Source organism: Danio rerio, chromosome 5, assembly GCF_049306965.1.
Source record: "Danio rerio strain Tuebingen ecotype United States chromosome 5, GRCz12tu, whole genome shotgun sequence".
Taxonomy (NCBI): domain Eukaryota; kingdom Metazoa; phylum Chordata; class Actinopteri; order Cypriniformes; family Danionidae; genus Danio; species Danio rerio.
Genome location: NC_133180.1, coordinates 54,664,775 through 54,683,287, shown reverse-complemented (window position 1 = coordinate 54,683,287; position 18,513 = coordinate 54,664,775). Strand labels below are relative to the sequence as shown.

The 18,513-nt window shown below is 32.4% G+C and overlaps 1 protein-coding gene across 4 annotated transcripts in view; it reads left to right on the top strand.

The window, feature by feature from the left end:
• The window catches only part of mctp1a (multiple C2 domains, transmembrane 1a), a 256,389-nt gene that overhangs the window by 98,449 nt on the left and 139,427 nt on the right, over positions 1–18,513 (top strand). For 2 of the 4 annotated variants that reach the window (XM_068221518.1, XM_009301796.4), the window contains exons 3-6: positions 6,752–6,894; positions 7,752–7,831; positions 9,335–9,446; positions 13,144–13,182. In XM_068221518.1, coding sequence (XP_068077619.1) covers positions 6,752–6,894; positions 7,752–7,831; positions 9,335–9,446; positions 13,144–13,182 — 374 coding nt within the window. The remainder of the gene's footprint in view (positions 1–6,751; positions 6,895–7,751; positions 7,832–9,334; positions 9,447–13,143; positions 13,183–18,513) is intronic. The other 2 variants (XM_068221519.1, XM_073951401.1) reach the window with 1 other exon arrangement.

Below are 18,513 nucleotides of genomic sequence, written 5' to 3'. Positions count from 1 at the left end.
ATTTCTGATAACAAGAAGTATATTTTTGCTTGACTAAAAATGCTTCTTGATGTTAGAATTCTTAGATATTTAGGCTAAAAACAAGACAAAAAAGTGTGTTTACTATTAAAAAACAATGAACAATACATTTTTATTATAGCATTTATTCATCTTTGTTAACATTAATGAAATTAAAGTTGTTGATTGTTCCTTCATACTAATTTAAAGTGCATTCATTCATGCTAACAAGCTCAAATTGGATTTTATTAAGGCATTTGTAAATGTTGCACTGAGCTAAATAATTGCTGTACAAGTGTTGTTCATCATTAGTTCATGTTAGTAAATACATTAACCCTACATTAAATACATTACCTAATTTTAAAGTGTGATTAACTGGAGTTTTGTGTTCATGGTTTTCTTTATATACACTCTCCATTTGATGTAGAACTCAGGATAATTTGATTCAAATAATAAAATGGCAAACCCCAATGACAGCTGTGCATCTGCATCCTGTGATGGTGAACTACCGTATAGGAGCAGCTTTTATTAGTGTACCACAGTAACTGTATTAGCACTGATCTAATGAGATTCAGCAGGTTTTCCTTAGAGACTCTGATGAATTATGATGGGCACTGGGAGAAACACTGTGGAGGTGTTGAATGGGGATTCCCTGCCGGCGAGCTGATGTAACAAGTGATCATATATGGAACTGTCATTTGCTGATAGCAAGCTTACACCAACACTATATTCTCAGCTGCAAAACATACTCAAGTTTTTACATGTTTCTAAATACATCGAGTGACAGTACTGAAAGAATTTAAAGACACAAGGTGATTTCAGATCTGTATATTGCTGCCTCTGTTCCTAAATCTGTTACAATGTTGCAGATTTTTGGATTTGTTTGTTTGCTGGGGCATTATTTGTAAAAGACATTGTTACAAGCAGGTAAACTATAGACTATAGTGTACCTTTTTGTTTGCTAGGGTTCTGTTCGGCTACTCTGTGCTTATTGTGACTTTCAGTGTAGGCTTTCAATGTTTGTTCTTACAGAATACAGCCTTTCAAGCTTACCAGTATAAGACTGAAGGGCAACCTAAAACCTGTAAATGATATATTTCAATGGGCTGCCGTTTGAGTTGACAGTTAATTTACCTGTCACTTTGTTAAAACTATTTACAGTAACATGTTTCTGTTTGTTTGTATTTGTATGTAATGTAACATTTCCAAACCTACAATGCGGAAACAAGACATGGAGTCAATAAAAAGACGTATTAAAATAATATTGATAATTTAGTAAATGGTCTCATCTTCCTCAAGAAGAACATACTTTGTTCAGTTTCTTGCAGACAACTGCACTCAAAAATGTATGTTTGCTGTTTGTGCAAACTATTTAATTATTTGAGCTGAAACAACACAAGTTTTTTCTGCAATCAACTTAGATTTGTAAAAACTAATAAGTTAACTTAATTTCTTTATGTTGTCCCAACACAATTTTATTGTTTGGAAGCCAGCATTTTTGCAGTGTGATACTTTTCCTTCAAAACACAATTTGTCATCAGTTTCTATTTTTATTATGTTAAAAAAAAAAAAAAAAAAAAAAAAAAAAAAAAAAATATATATATATATATATATATATATATATATATATATATATATATATATATATATATATATATATATATATATATACACACACACACATATATATATATTAGAAGATTTTTAACATAAAGAATATTTAAAATATTTCCATGGCAACTAGCTTGTTACATACTGGTATAGTGTCCACTGTCATATGGAGTGATAGAAACCCAACAAGCCTCTTTTATAAAATTCCCTGATGTTAAAATAAATCCAAATCTCAGTTATTTTGAGGCCCACTTTCCCTGCCTACTGAATTTATTGCCAGATGTCATATTTCTACAATAACATGTATACACATGTCCACAGCACATTTTTTGGGGGGTTAGGGGTGGGGTTGGGTGCCACGCCTCCTTTTTAAAATCATACTTTTTCGTACAACTGAACTCGTACGAATTCGTTCGAATTAGCCACTAAACTGTCTGTCTCTATCACTGACTGCTGTTTATCTGATGTAAGACACGCACGTGGGAACAGTGGGCGGGGAGAAACAGCTCATTTGCATTTAAAGCCACAGGCTGCAAAAACAGCTACAAAATACTCAGACACCAAAATTGGCAGATTATAATGAATCTGATGGGTATTTTGAGACGAAACTTTACAGACACATTCTGGAGACACCAAAAGTAGGTTGCACACCAGAAGCGCCACGCAGCGCCATGTATTTTAGAATTCTAAACATAGGTTTCTATCAGGATACACACACCGGCGCCGCAAGTCGGCGGCTGTCGGCGGCGCCCGGCGACGGCTCAGGACGCAGTTCATTTTTCAGCCGCGCCACAGAGTGCCATCTGATTAGTTTCATGTTAAATATGATTTGAATGTGCGCGTCTGGTGTGTGATACTTTAAACTGTCATGTACGCGCCGTGTCGCGGCGCCGAGCGGCGCTTCTGGTGTGCGACCTGCTATAGGCTTATCTTACATTTTTTAAAAGGGGTAAAATAGGTGCCGTTTAAAACCAAATACTCTAAAAAAGATATATTTATGCCAAAAAATAACATAAAATAATAATAATAATAATAATAATAATAATAATAATAATAATAATAATAATAATAAAACAAAGCTTTCATTTTTGATTAAGCTGTCCATTTTAACACCTAAACCAAAACTCATACAGGTTTGTACTTACCTTAGTGTAAAGAAACTGATGGCAGCATCTTCATAAAACTAAAAATTGCTAATATGTGTTTCAGATCTCATTCTTGCATGTATTTAATGTTTTTTCCTCTAAATGTTATTATAGTGAAGTCTGCCAGCTATTTACACCCAAATGTAGGTTTTTTTTCCCCACACACAAAGCCATTGTACTGAGTGTTGAATACAGTCCTTTCCTGCTGACACTGGATCATGCACCTCTGCACAGGGACACACAAAGCAGAGCGTGAGGAGAATTTAAACATTAGGAATCTGATTCCTGTTAAATCCAACACTTCATATACTCATAATATTGACATTTCTCCCAGCACTGATGTTTGTCTTTGTCAGCGTAATGATATCCTAGCGGTCATTTATTAGAGTGTCTCCATTCAGGACACGTTACTGAGGTCTGGCCAAAAGAAAAACTGGGTGGCTGTGACAGTTATTATTTGCATTATACTCACTAAATGTTACTTAAAATTATTCACTACAACATGATTTATTGAGAAATTGCATTTGCATACAATATAGCATTGTTTACATTCAACACGAATACTTAGTTATGCAGGCAAAAATACTACAGTATGTTACTGAGATCTGGCACAAAAAAACTGGGTGACTGTGACAGTTATTATTTTTATTTTGCTGACTAAATGTTACTAGAAATTATTCACTACAACATGATTTATTGAGAAATTGCATTGAAATACAGTATAGCATTGTTTACATCCAATACAAATGCTTATTTACTAATTAAGCAGGCAAAAATAATACATTTTCGATGCACCTGTCATGTACTGTATGTGACTTGTCATTAAGTTTTTTTCTCAGTCTAATGTAAAGAAAAACTCCCAAAATCTATTTGTGTCTGTAGATTTGAAATTTGATGCATATTTTAAATGCAATTTTCTCAAAATGAGTTATTTTCATAAATCCCTACTTGTGTTGCGCTTATATAACTTACATAAACCAAACTTCATATTATTAGTCATATCTGAAGGTGGCTGTATGCAGTATTTTCAGAATTATGAAGTGCTAAAAAGAGCTATGTAAAAACTTAATATGCAATTTTTAAAAAATAAATTAAATGATTTGGTTTGATTTGATTTAGATTTTTGGGCTGTAAAATGTTATGTTTTTTTTTTGTTAAAATTTTAACACAAAAATGATTTGCACTTTCCAATTTGTAATGTAAGCAACCAACTAGAAAAGTATTGTGGTGAATTTTAGTATATATATATATATATATATATATATATATATATATATATATATATATATATATATATATATATATATATATATATATATATATATATATATATATTTTTTTTTTTTTTACCATGTTTACCATGTTTTTATTTTTTTACCATCCCTTATTAATGAGGGGTCACCACATCAGAATGAAATGTCAACTATTCCAGCATATGTTTTACAAAGTGGATGCTCTTGCAGCTGCAACCCAATACTGGGAAACATCCATAGAAACATACACTACGGTCAAATTAGTTTTTCCAATTCCACCTATAGCACATATCTTTGGGGCAACATGGGGAAAACATGCAAACTCCACAAAGAAATTCTAACTCACCCAGTTGGGACTGGAACCAACAACCTTCTTGCTGTGAGGTAACAGTGCTAACCACTGAACCACCGTGTTACCCAGTAATTAAATTATAAATGTATATTATAAGCAGTAATTAAATTATAAATGTATATTATAAGCAGTAATTAAATTATAAATGTTCACAACGCTTGTTCTACTTATTTATTATTCAAGCTTTTTATTGTTTATTTCACAAACAATGCTCTTATATTTTAATGAAAATTTTATAAACGTTCATTTTGCAAATGCTACTTAATTCATTTGTTAAAAATAATTCAACATTTTTACATGAATAAAAATACCTTCTCGATTCATTAAATCTGCATGACAAGTTCCCTGGTTGATACAGTATGATGCTCTCTGCTTGTTCTTCATGTGTTAGAGTGATGGAGTGCAGATTCTGATCCACTGCAGTGAGAGCAGGTCAGCTGACGCATGCAGACATGTACACTGAGCATACACTGACATCTAGCGGTCCAGACGGGAGCTGTGCTGTGTTTTACCGCAAGCCAATTAAATCGAATGTCACGTTGCTGCTTTAGCTAGATCAGAAACCAACACATTTAGACCTGTCTCTAAATATATTAACATTGCGCAGTATTACATTCACACATAGTAAATGTTGCAGTGGTTCTTTCTGTCCAGTTCTGTTATTTTCTCTGGCTGTATAATATATGCTGTCATGATGATTAGCATTCATTAGTGTATTTTTAATTTATATTTGTGCTCACGTACTGAATTTTGAATGCCCCTGGCTCCACACAGCACACTTGTACGCTCTAATTTTTGTGCTTGATCAAATAAGGGGTGACAGTTAAGATCATGTGACCTTAATCTCTCTGAGACTCATTTATTTAACACCATAATTTCTGGACTGTTCTTCAAAAAAAGACAAAAAGATAGAAACTATCTGTTTGTTGATGTCAGCAAGAAGCATCTTAGTCTGAAACTCTCAAATGTTAAGTAGTGACTAGTCACAGGGTTTGGAATTGAATGGAACAGAATTGAATTCAAGTTTAGCATCATTATTCTGTCAATGTTTTTTTCTTTCATAATTTGGATGTGTCTAATTTGTATGTGTGTCCAAAGTGCTGCTTATTATGTTCTACTATGATCTAATTTCACTGAAAAATTGTCTTTTTTATTATTATTTTTACAGTTTCTCTGAAAACTGTAATTCTATGAATCCTGGGTGTTTTCTGTTTGTTTTTAGGCCGTGTCCACATGAACACAGGTATTTTCAAAACCTACACAATTTTGCTGTTTGTCCACATGAAAACGGAGTATCGGCGGACTGAAACCAAAACTTTTAGAAAACTTAGGCCAGGGTGAAGATTTTCCAAAACTCCAGGCACAGTGTGGTCAAGTGAACAACAGTTTTCTCCTCATGATGTCAGTGTGCTCACTGTTTTTCCTCTTTCTGACAACAACAGCTGGGTTCACACCAAACCACAAAATTTATAAAAGTATCCATGTTCGTGTGGACATGGCCTTACAATTTTACACTGCATTTCGAGACCTTGATCTTTTCTCCAACTCAGCTAAGTTTTGATGTTAAAAAAACAAGCAAAGTGACAAAAAAAAATATATATATATATAATAAAAATGATAATGGGCAACACGGTGGCTCTTTGGTTAGCACTGTTGCCTCACAGCAAGAAGGTTGCTGGTTCGAGTTCCGGCTGGGTCAGTTGGCATTTTTGTGTGGCGTTTATTGTCCTAAAACATGTGGTATAGGTGAATTAAATAAACTAAATTGGTCAGAGTGTATGTGTGTAAATGAGTGTGTATAGGTGTTTCCCAGTACTGGGTTGAAGCTTGAAGGGCATCCGCTGTGAAAAACATAGGTTGGATAAATTGGTGGTCCATTTTCCTGTGGCGACCCCTGATTTATAAAGGAAACTGTGTGAATAAATGAAAAATAATAAGAAGAATTTTAAGTATTTTAATCAATACATAGTTTGATTGTGTAAAAGATCATTTTCACAAGACTGTTATGATGCGTTTAGCGGTCATCATAATCTTAAATCCTTGAGTTTTTAATATTTTGATTTTTAAAAAAACGTATGAACATTTAAATGTATTTATGCATTTATTATATTATTTTGGGTCTATGGGGCTAAGAGTAAACTTGATGTTATTTTCTCCTCATACTATTTTCTTTCCTTTTTCTCATATATATATATATATATATATATATATATATATATATATATATATATATATATATATATAAAAACTGTGTTCATTCTAGAGTTAATTTTTGTTAAACATTAAAAGGTGTTAGTTTTGAGATTAAGATCCCATAATACAGTATGAAAGTATAATGTTAATTTACATATTTTTTATCAGTGTATTGCACATTTTTCTTGTTGTTTTGACAGGAACGAGTGATCCCTATGTGAAGTTTAAGATCGCAGGAAAGGAGGTTTTTCGCAGCAAGACAATCCACAAGAACCTGAACCCAGTATGGGAGGAGAAAGTCAGTCTGCTGGTGGAGAGTTTAAGGGAGCCACTTTACGTGAAAGTAAGTAATGATATTACAATAACTGGTGGCTGATTAATAGTGGGTGGAACCATATTCATATGTAATGGTTTTGTGATTTAAATTCACGGTTCAGTGTGGATAGCAGAAAAAAAACCTCAAACCGTAATAATGCATTTTACAGCAGTTCTGTACAGCAACTTTTGTACTGCATACCATCTGCATACCATCACATCAGTAAACTATTGTTTGAATTACATAATAAAATGGACAGAATTAGATTTTTTTTTTTACTGTAATTCTATTGTCTAATGAAATGTTATTTAAGCCTGAACTGAAACAGACTAAAAGGTTTAAAGGCTGTCATACATTTGTATTAACCCATAAGACCTATAGTGAAATTTGAAATATATATAGAATAACAACCCTGTTTTTCTTTTCAAGCATGGAACTTGATACTACAATCTGTTAGAGATTGTGTATAATTTAATTCAGAATCTTAATAATCTTCACTTCTTAATAATCAACATTGCGAACACTGAGCTTTTAATACTGTAGTAGTTGTAGTTTTTTTTGTCCATTTCAGGTTGTTTAAAGATTGAATTTGTATTGCTATTGATGTAGGCTTTTAGCATTCTGTCAAATGGACGACCAATGAATTTGGGTACATTTACGTTCTTGAGCAATGTTGATTAATGCACACTCCCTTGTTGTGGAATAAATTGAAATTAAAACCTTCTGCTGTCATTAGTAATCAGTCACAATTTAATGATTGCAATAGTGACTGACCCAGAGATTGTGAAGAATTACTATATTTATGGTGATTGTTATTACTGTTACTACTAATACTGCTATTATTAGTACATGTCTTACTGTGAGGTGTTTTCTTTCCTCTGCAGGTCTTTGACTATGACTTCGGGCTGCAGGATGACTTTATGGGATCTGCATATCTCTATTTAGAGTCCCTGGAACACCAAAGGTCCTCTGATGCTTTATGACACATCTGAAGCACAATCTCAAGAGCAACAAGACTTTATTTTTTTAGACTCTGCTGCCCTCTAGTGTTTAGTGTTAGTGTGGATAGACTACTGAAAAAAGGAAAATTACGTCATCATTTACTCTCCTTAATGTGGTTTAAACTTAATGAGTTTCTTTGTTCTGTTGAACACAAAAGAAACCTGTAGACACGGACTTCCATGGTAAAAAAAGCTAATTCGATGGAAGTCAATGGTTACAGGTTTTCCGTTTTCTTTAAAATATATATTTTCTTCAGAAAAAAATCAAACAGATCAAGTAAAGAATGAGCAAATGATGACATAATATAATTTATAACAAACTTTATCATTATCTTCCTCATTACTCCACATAATCTTCAAATCTGAGATATTTCCATCTGCTGTATGTTTAAGAACTTCAAGGTCTTAATATTCTGCAAATGAGATTGTTTCAGCAATGAATCAGTCCATTGATAAAGTCTTTTATTGTATATTTTAAAAATTCTGTCAGCGTTATTAGATATTTAATTTCAGTAGCAGATCTTGAACCCATTTTACATTCTAATGAACAGACATATTTAAAAAAAAAAAAAAAAAAACCCTTGGTTTTAAAGCTTGCGATGTTACAAAATATTCCGAACTTTAATTATTAAGTGGAATGACTCTTTTTTTTTTTACATACAATCTATGAAATTTTGGGTGAACGTATCAATAACTCCTAATAAAAACATTGTAAATGTAGCTTACATCTGTGTCTGGAGTGAAATGATGCCAGGCTGCTTTTTAGTGCAGTGGATTTATTTTCAAATTACAACATGCAGAACCTTAGCACTATGGACTGCAGTCTTTAAATTAGATGAAATGCTCAGGACCCATAAAAAAACATGGCCTGATGTCCATTATAGGGGTTAAAATACATATTAAACATTGCAATTTAATCAAATTGAATGTAAACTATAATAGAATCTGAATAATAAAATTAGTAAAGATAATGTTCCTTCTTTACAAGAAAATCAATTATTAACACTATTTTTAGTTACAATTACAGTTACAGTTACAATTTTAACAAAACTGTGAAACGGAAAATGTTAATATATACTAAAAAACTAATTTAAAAGTATGACAATCATGATAGTATGATTTGCTAATGCCCCAAGTGAGGGGTAGGGCTACGGACAGTGTAGGGGACATGCCTTATTTTGAAAAATACAAATTTTAAGTTTTAATAAGAATGAAATAGTTTAAATTTGTATGAATCAGCCACGATACACATTACACATTCTCTTGAGATCAGGCTGAAAGTATGAAACAATTCAATTAATTCAATTCATGTTTATTTCTATAGCACTTTTAAAATTGTGCGAAAGCAGCTTAACATAGAAGTTTTAGTAGATTGTTTCAGTATAGTTTTTAGAGTTTACAAATAATCATTGATCCAGGCAAGCATTTGGTGATTAATATTGTAGATTTCCTCTGTGCCATTTTAGGACTCTGGATGTAACCCTTGACCTCAAAGATCCCCACTATCCCAAACAGGACCTGGGTTCACTGGAGCTGGCGGTCACACTAATTCCAAAAGAGGGGGATTTCAGGGAAGCTGTGAGTTCTTTTATTTTTCATCTCTCTGTGCTTCTGTAGCTGATGTGTTTGAGCTGAGAGTATGAGCTGCAGGTGTGTGCTGTAATGAGATATGATGTCGCAGGATCAGATATTATGGAGACTACCAACAATTCCTGTGGTTTCTTGCTTTCAGATACAGAATTTATGTCTTATATATTTTAGTTTCCACAGCCAAGTAAACCAAGAAAAACACTGTTAAAAAAGATTAGTTGACTTTACTTTAAAAAAGTAAACATAATTATTAAGGAAACAAACTATGCATTATTATAAAAGTTAAGCCAATGGGTTTACTGACTTTTTAAAAAGTAAAATAAACTTGTTGTGCTAATCACTTTTTAGGGTAACTAATTGCTGTAAAAATATTTGTGTATAGAGAACATAAAGGAATTAAGTTAACATTTAAGTTTTAGTTAATTGAACATAAACAATGTTGGTTCAACTCATATTAAACAAGTTGTTTGAACAAACAGCAAACGTCAGTTTACAGTTTTTTCGTGTACAGTGTATCAGGGAATTAAAAAAACTGTTATTTTCAATGCTGGGATATTAAATGGTTGAAAATGTTTTTCTACTTTAACTTTGCTGCATAAATTGTTGTTTACATGTGAAAAATGGTTTTTAAGAACAGTTATACAAATTTGTCTATGGAACGTCATGGAAATGTATGGACGAGATTTACAAGCACTCTGCCTTTTATTTATTTATTTATTTATTTTGTATCTTTTGAAATTGTAATCTAAAAAAGAGATAATAATTTATCACTGTTTGGCATCAGTTTGGATTTTGTTATTTAGTTTTCTTTCTTTTTTTTTTTTTTTTTTGGAGAATACCTTTTTCAGCATGGAAACATTAAGGCCTGGTTTCACAGACAGGGCTTAGACTAAACTAAAATTAGTCCATAGCTCAATTAGTAATTTTATGAAAGTGACTTAAAATCTTAACGGTGTCCATCTTGAGACAAAGGCAATGATATATTTAAGATCAGTCTTTGCAAGTCTGCAAAGGCATTAGAAAATTTAAGTTTTGTCTGCGTGATTGGGGTAATCTGATGAAAAGTGTAAAGCTGCGGTCACACTGGGCTTTTCCTCCCATGGACTTCCATTCATATTCACGCGAATGCGTCATACCGGAAACGCAGAGTCATGCGTTAAGTTTCGCATGTTGCTGCGGTGCAAAGTTCAAGCTTGGTGAACTCTGATCTGTAAAATCGCATCACTTGACTGCATGAGACCAATCGAGGATCAAAACATGACTTTTCTGGACAGAAATTTAAAACATGAAGCAATCGCTTGCTTTATTAACGTCTAATCATCTTGTTTAATCCTGCCGCTTTTCACAGCGCCACACGACAGAATTTCGCACACACAAACTCTAGTGTGACCGCAGCTTTATACTTATTTAGTTTCAATCAATCAAATCAATCAATCAATCAATCAATCAATCAATCAATCAATCAATCAAATCAATTATTGAAAAATCGTTCATTTTCAGAAATGTATCTTGAGCACCAAAACTCATAGAATATTGATAATTTTTTTAAAATTCATTGTCATCTAAGGAATAAATAACAGGTTAAATATAATTTAATAGAAAAGGGTTATTTTAAACTGTAATAATCACTATGCATTTTCTTTCAAATTTTTAAAAAATCTTCCAAATGTTTAAACCAAACTATTTATTTTTGCAGTTCGTCCATGTTTTTGTAAAGAGTTATAAATGGTTTGTCTCTAAATACTCCACTATTCCACCCATCTGACCGCAGTACAGAAAACTACAAATGAGCTCTCTGAGCTGCATGAGACAGTGTCTGACCTGGAAAGTGCTTCTATTGCATACTTGAGAAAGATATCTATTGTCTAGAGAATACCCCCGGCATTGGCCGACAGAATTTCAATGAGAGGAAAATGAGTCCAGAAATCTGTTGGCCTGCTGAAGTGTCCTAACAAATGCAGCCTCTCTTTACTTTACATTTTATGCGCTCATACATCATGCTATTATTTGGGATAAAAAAAGCAATTATTGTTCAGCATGTTTAACAAGGACAAAGTGACTTTATAATGTAAATAATGTGGTTTTATGTTCTGTAGAAGAATATCCTCAATCCTTGGTCAATGTGGTTATGAACATTCAAGACCACCATCTATTATGTACTATACCATCTGTGACCATACACTTAATTACCCTCTGTACTGATCTAAATATGATAATGGAAAAAGTGTGGAGAGGAATATCAGCATAAATCCCTTATCATACACTATTGAAAAAAATATTCATTTGATTTACAAAAAAAGTAAATCAAATGAATATTTTTTTCAATAGTGTATGATAAGGTATTTGCGCTGAGGCAATCGGTTGCAAAAATTGATTTGGGCTGAATTTAAACAAAGAAATTAAGTTGAACATTACTATTTTTCATTGTTTGCAGCCACTCACCTTAAAAATCCAGTGAATATTTTTTTGTATAATATATATTTGCACAAATTCACTATGTGAAGGAGGATGCAAAAGCAACAATACTTTTTTTTAACAGTTGTAGGCAGTGTTGGGTAAGTTACTTAAAAATAATTAATTAATGTTAATGTTACTAATTACATAATTATTGTGGTATAAATTACTAAATTACTAAAATTACTAAATTACTAAAACTTTATTTACATTACTTTAAATTACTGTACTTTGTCTAATAGTAGCTTAATTACTCAATAGTCATTTATACTAAATGTTTATACAAATGACAATGCATAGTTAATTGAAATTAAACTTTTAGTTCTATATCACGTTATTTTTATTTAATAAAAAAAATTCTAAATTATAAATTCTAAAGTAAAATTTTTATAGCTTTTTGAGAACACTAGAGAAACATTCATAGAACAATTATATAATGTGAATGGAAGGTAACACTTTATTTTGATGGTCCATTTGAGTATTAGTAGACTGTCTGCTTAATATCTTTTGACACTGCTCCTTTACCAGACATTTACCTGACTATAAGAAACTTTGTAACATCAATTTACACTAACCCTAATCCCAACCCCAACCCTAACCCCAGCCCAACAATCTACATATAATCCAATGAGAATTAGTTGGCATGTAGATGCAATGTAACTTAAATTCAACAAACGGACCATCAAAATAAAGTATAACCAGATGGAATATTCTAATAATGTTTTGAATAAATTCCTGAGAACGTTAATAATATATGAAACTGGATCATTATGAAAATATAGGTTGTATATTGAATATAACAGAATATATTTTGAATAAAGTTATTATAATGAAAAAAGTCTATAGATATTAATAAACAAAACAAAATGTCTAAACATTTAGAGTTATATAAGCTAATGGGGACTTTACGGGAACATTTTAAGAACTTAGCTGGCATAATATCTATAGAGATACCTGTATGTTTGTGTGATTGTGGGTTGTGTGTGTATCTTTGTGTTAGTGACCTAACAAAGATTTGAATGACACTTTTTTTCCTTTGTTCGAGTGTGTTTGATTTAGTAGTTTTATTAGTTTATAATGGCTGCCCACCCCCAACCATAACTTCCCCGGGCTGCCTCCTTATGACCCCTTGACTCTTCTGAAGTGTATTCAGACAGGATGTCAGGTTCACCTCCAACACCCTGTTAAAGAAGGCAAGGGGTGGCTTTATAATGCTTTGTCTCATTCACAGACCATGCTTATGAGAAGGAGCTGGAAACGATCCAGTAAGGTAATAACAGCATGTACTGATCCCTGCCTTCTGCAATGCTCTGCTCAGACTCAAAGGGGACTTTTTTTTCCTTTTGTTTAACCCTCACTTACCTGTTTTGTCTCGGTTGTACAATCGGCTTTTGCTGACTTTATTTTCTATATGCTGCAATATGCATGGTACAAAACGCTGCCATCTAGTGTTCAATTTAGAAAGGGCACTTTTGGGTCACGGTTTGCTCAAATTAGCAATAAAAAATGTTTTTGATTCAGATCCAGATTGAAAGCCGACAGTTTCCTTTGTGTATTGCAGCAGCTGACTGAGAAAATAAAGATATCTTTGTTGTCGTCATCTTCATATTGCATCGAGAGCACGGTGCATGTGCTGCAGTGTCCTGTGAGGAGATCATGCACTTTATTGGTGGAAAATGTACAGAGTGTGATCAAATAAACCACTTACAAAAAATGTGGTGATTATAGATTGGATTAAACGAAACATAAACTTAAAGCTATGTACACACAAACACATCTTCCTATCTTAATGTACAAGAAAAAATTGTATAGACTATTTTAATGTGGTCATGTCACTGGCCCATAAAAATTTCCTGCTTGTTATCAAACTATTTCATAACTGTAACACGAGGCAATTCAATCACAACTTAATGTTAAAACATCTATCATACCATAATTTATTAATATGTGGCTCGTTTTGGATTCCCGGAAGATATAGAAATTAAAAATGTAAAACAGGAAATATGTTGGGACCATTGTTTTTGTTTACATCCGTCAAAATGGTCTATACTTTGCATGATTTCATACATTTGTTTTATTTTATTTTATTTTATTTTATTTTATTTTATTTTATTTTAATTAGTCTAGTGAACCTTGCACATTATTTTATTTAATATTTTTTTTAACGATTTTATTGATTAATAGGGCTGAAAAAGTTACACATTGCAGTGTTTTTTTTTTTATTCTGTACTCAATGAGAATACTATTTCTCTAGATGAGTTGAAAAACAGTTTGGAAAGAATTTATAATTTTACATTGATTGAAATGATTTCATAGGGGTGCATAACATTTAACAAACAATCTACAAGCATAGATAAATTCATAAAAAATATGCTAATTAAATAAACAACAATTCAATGTTTTCTAAAGAGTCGAAATGTATTCAGGTATACAGTAATTGAATAATGAAATATGAAATAATATTGCATAGTCTTCGCTTTATGAATAATTTAATAAAATTGATCGTTATTAATTTTTCAAAGTTACAAATGATACATTTTCTTATGCCTGAATGCCTTAAATACTTTGACACAGTCAAAGGACTCAAAAACACTTGCAAAATGATCAATTATAATCCAGACTCAACATTGCATATACTCGCAACGTTTCTATTGTGAATGATCACATTGCGATATTGATGCTGAACCGATATATTGTGCAGTCCTTATTAATACATCTCTTTCACCTTAGAATATGTCTATTTTTGCCTTATTTAAAACATTTTTATTTTATTTACTGTTGTTTTCTGATGTATTTTCAATGCATCATTTGTTTTGTTTTATTTTATCTATATTTAAAATGGTGCAGCTATGCTAATCATTTTCATTTCTTTATACAATAATTATTTAAAATATGATTACTTTTTGTGTTTCTACATTCAAATAAACATTATTGTTTCGTATTTGATATAGGGTCATATCTATTTAAAAAATTAAACCATTACAGTTTATGTTAATTGTAATAAAACTGATATAAAATGTATTTTTAATAATAAAAAACACTAAACATATGTTTCCTTTGGCAACGAATTAAATAAAATGGTAAAATTCCTAAATGCATAATAATAATAATAATAATAATAATAATAATAATAATAATAATAATAATAATAATAATAATAATAAAAATAAAAAAAATAATAAATATGTATACAAGGTGTCTGCAGGGTCCTAACAAGTAATTAATTGTTACATCAATGTAGAGAAATTTAAGGCTCTTAATAAGTATTAAAAAGTCTTAAATGCTATTTTGCAAGGTATTACATTTCATATCATTTTTAATTATGCAATGTATGGTTGTATGCTAACGTTTGCCTAAATTAAATCTGCGAATATCAGGATGCTGCGTAGTTTATGAAATTTATGAAATCCTACTGGAGCTGACATCATGCTGCTGTGTTTACTGCAACACCATTATTTCTGCTGTTCTATTGACCTTATTCTTCAATGCGGAAGTGCGCTCGTTTTTGTGATTGCTTTAGAACTTTAGATGGGAGAAATTACTAGGAATGCTAAATGGCAGAAAACGGTCAAACTACTTGCTCTACAAACAAGTGTTTGCATGACTATAAAGACCAAGTAGAATAACATAATAAGAAAATATTAGTTTTCAACAATAAGCAGCATAACGAGCTGTTTTTAACATCTAAAAATGAATGGAAGTGAATGAGACCGGAAGTCTCGAGCCAAAAACATTCAAATGGCTGTGCCCGCTTGTACATGATGAATAGGGTGAATAGGTGCCAACCTGCTGAATTAGCTAGATTTAATAGATTTTTTTTAGTTTTTGATTAATTTCTTACTTTAATATTTAGTAAATATACTGTAAGTTAAAATCTCGCCAGTGTTTCTGTTTGAAAAGCGGTTATACAGTCTTAAAATGTATAGAAAGAGGCTTAAAAAAGGTCTTTAGTTTAACTCTGATTCCTGTATATTCTCTGGTATAAATAATGCTAAACTAACATATTTGATGATTACATATTTAAACAAACTCTCAAAAAAGCCCAAATTAATCCTTTTTTTTTCTTATCAATCTCACTATTCATCTTTACATTAATGCTATTTTATACTTCTCCTTTTATTTGCATATTCTTTTCTCAGTTGTGTTGTGAGTGGATAGTGTTGTATGAAGGTGGCATGTTGGTCTGGGATGGGAATAGCATACTACTCTCTTCGTCTCTGGTTCATGCATGTGTGTGTGTAAAGCAGACCTTTTTTGTTGTCAACTATAAGTGGAAGTCCTAGTTTCAGTGGTAATTTGTGATCTTCAAGTGGAGTCCCAGTTTAAGGCATTTCTAACCCACAACCTAGTTGCATTGATTTGCGCTACTCAAGAGAACAAAAAGCACAGCTCTCAGCCGCACGTTCCCAGCAGAGGTCAAGCAACTCCTGTTTTGTTTGGACTAATGTTGGAACCCAGCTTTCAGAGAGGCCCAGAAACATAAAAGTGGCTCTCCAGCTTGTGGAGAAGGACGTCCTGCTGAAAAGCTTTCTCCACCCAAGTCTTTGAAGCTCAAAGTGGGCCATGTTGACTGGGATTCGGGAATACTGTAACAGTGCAGCGATAACTTCTTTTACACTGCTCGCGGAGCACACTTGGGTCTTTCTTCTATTTATACTCCCTATATCTCTTTCATTTCTCAAATACTGTAAATGATGCGCTCCGTAGATGCAAGTGGGATTTGTAATTGATACATCTCCAAAATTAAGACTTCTGATCTGGAATATGAATTTCAAGAAAACTCCACCCTGAAATACATGTAAGAACAATATTCATTACACAGATTTAGTTAAAATTCTGATTTATTTGTTCTTACATATACTACTTCATGATTCTTCTGTACAGTGGCTTCCATTAATATTGGAACACTTGGTAAAAATGAGCAAATAAGCCTTTGGAAATGTCTTTATTGTTGAACCTTTAGCTTCTTTTTTTTACAACAACAAAACAAACAGTTTTCAATGAAATAACAATTGCAAACACAGCATTATATAGTCAAGCATGAAATTATTCATACCCTTGGAAAATTCTGACAAATTCTGAATTCTGAGTTACTTTTATTCTTTTTATTTAAATACTTTTTTTGACTGGAAATGACACAGACTCTGCCAAAAGATAATAAGATGATGTACAAGAGGTATCCCTGTGGAAAAAAGGAAATCTCAGCTTTTATTTCCATTTGAACAAAAAGTGGCATGTCCAAAATTATTCATACCCATTGCAAACTGTCACAGTCTATGGGAAAATACAAAGTTTCTAATAGTCGAAGCTGATTATTTTAGGGAAAAAAAAAACAAAACAAAAAAACTCAGAATTTATCCTCTTAAGTTGAACCAAAAACACCTTAATTAGAGGAAAAAGGGCAAATGAAAGTTGAATGTTCAATACTCATGAAGACCAGATCAGACCAGGGGTGCATTTCCCAAAACCATCGTTAGCCAACTAAGGTCGCAAGTTCCGTCGTTACAAGCAAAGTTTGTTGGTTTGCTGTTTCCCAAATCCGTCGCTCCAACGACCATTCGCAAACTGCGTCGCAAACTTGAGCACTTGCAACTATAGCTGTGGAGCTGTTGTTAGAAGCATACTTCCTGGCTGTGTTCTATTCCAAGTTATCCTCCCCATGCCCTATTCATTTAGAACATTCTAACATTCAAAGTTGGAATTATTAAAAGTAAAAAAACCATTAAGGTTATCTCCCTTAGGTGTAATTTGCTTTCAAACTATTTTATACAATTTAGTTGTACATGCAGTCAACACACAAAGACAACAAGTCACAAGCAGACAGGTCAGGATACACTCTTAACAGATTACCCTGATTCATTTGGAAAAGTTTTAATTAACTCAACAGGTGAAAAGCAGAAGCACTCTGCTGTTGGTTTGTGGACAGTCATTGATAAGACAAAGGAGCTCAATGAGGACCGGTGGCTGTGCACTGAGGTAGAGGTCTGCATTCCCAAAGGAGCCACGGGACCCGACCAGATTTCTTGCAGCGTGGGAATAAATTTCAGAATAAAAACGTGGTAACAGTCGGTAATTCTGGTGTAATTTGAACGGGGTGTAATTTGAGGATAATAAAAAATATATATCCTTTGCACTATGTGAAGTTCAATATTCAATGCTCATTGGTAGAACTGGTAGAACAGTTCTTGAAGTTGGCCACACGGTGGCAGACTTGTGGCGTGACGAATGCCTGTGCTTAGTGGGAGACTCGATGGTCTTTAGAAGTTCGGTCAATGACTAAAAAGAATACCCATTCATAACCCTGATTTGCAGGGCTAGGATGGTTACTTTAAAAAAGTATTTCACTACAGATTACAAAATACAAAATTAATTTCCCATTATTGGTTAAAATCCCCACGTTTATTAATTATTAAATTAATCAATGATATTAAAATTCAAAGTACTTTTCAGATGCAACTACAGTTTGATGACCACGTATTTAAAATGTAATTTTAATGAACTACAGGTACTTATATTTTATATTTTAAATACTTAATGCCATCACATGTATTTTGTTACTGTATGACCCTAGAGATTTGTGACATCTGCTATCACGGAAATA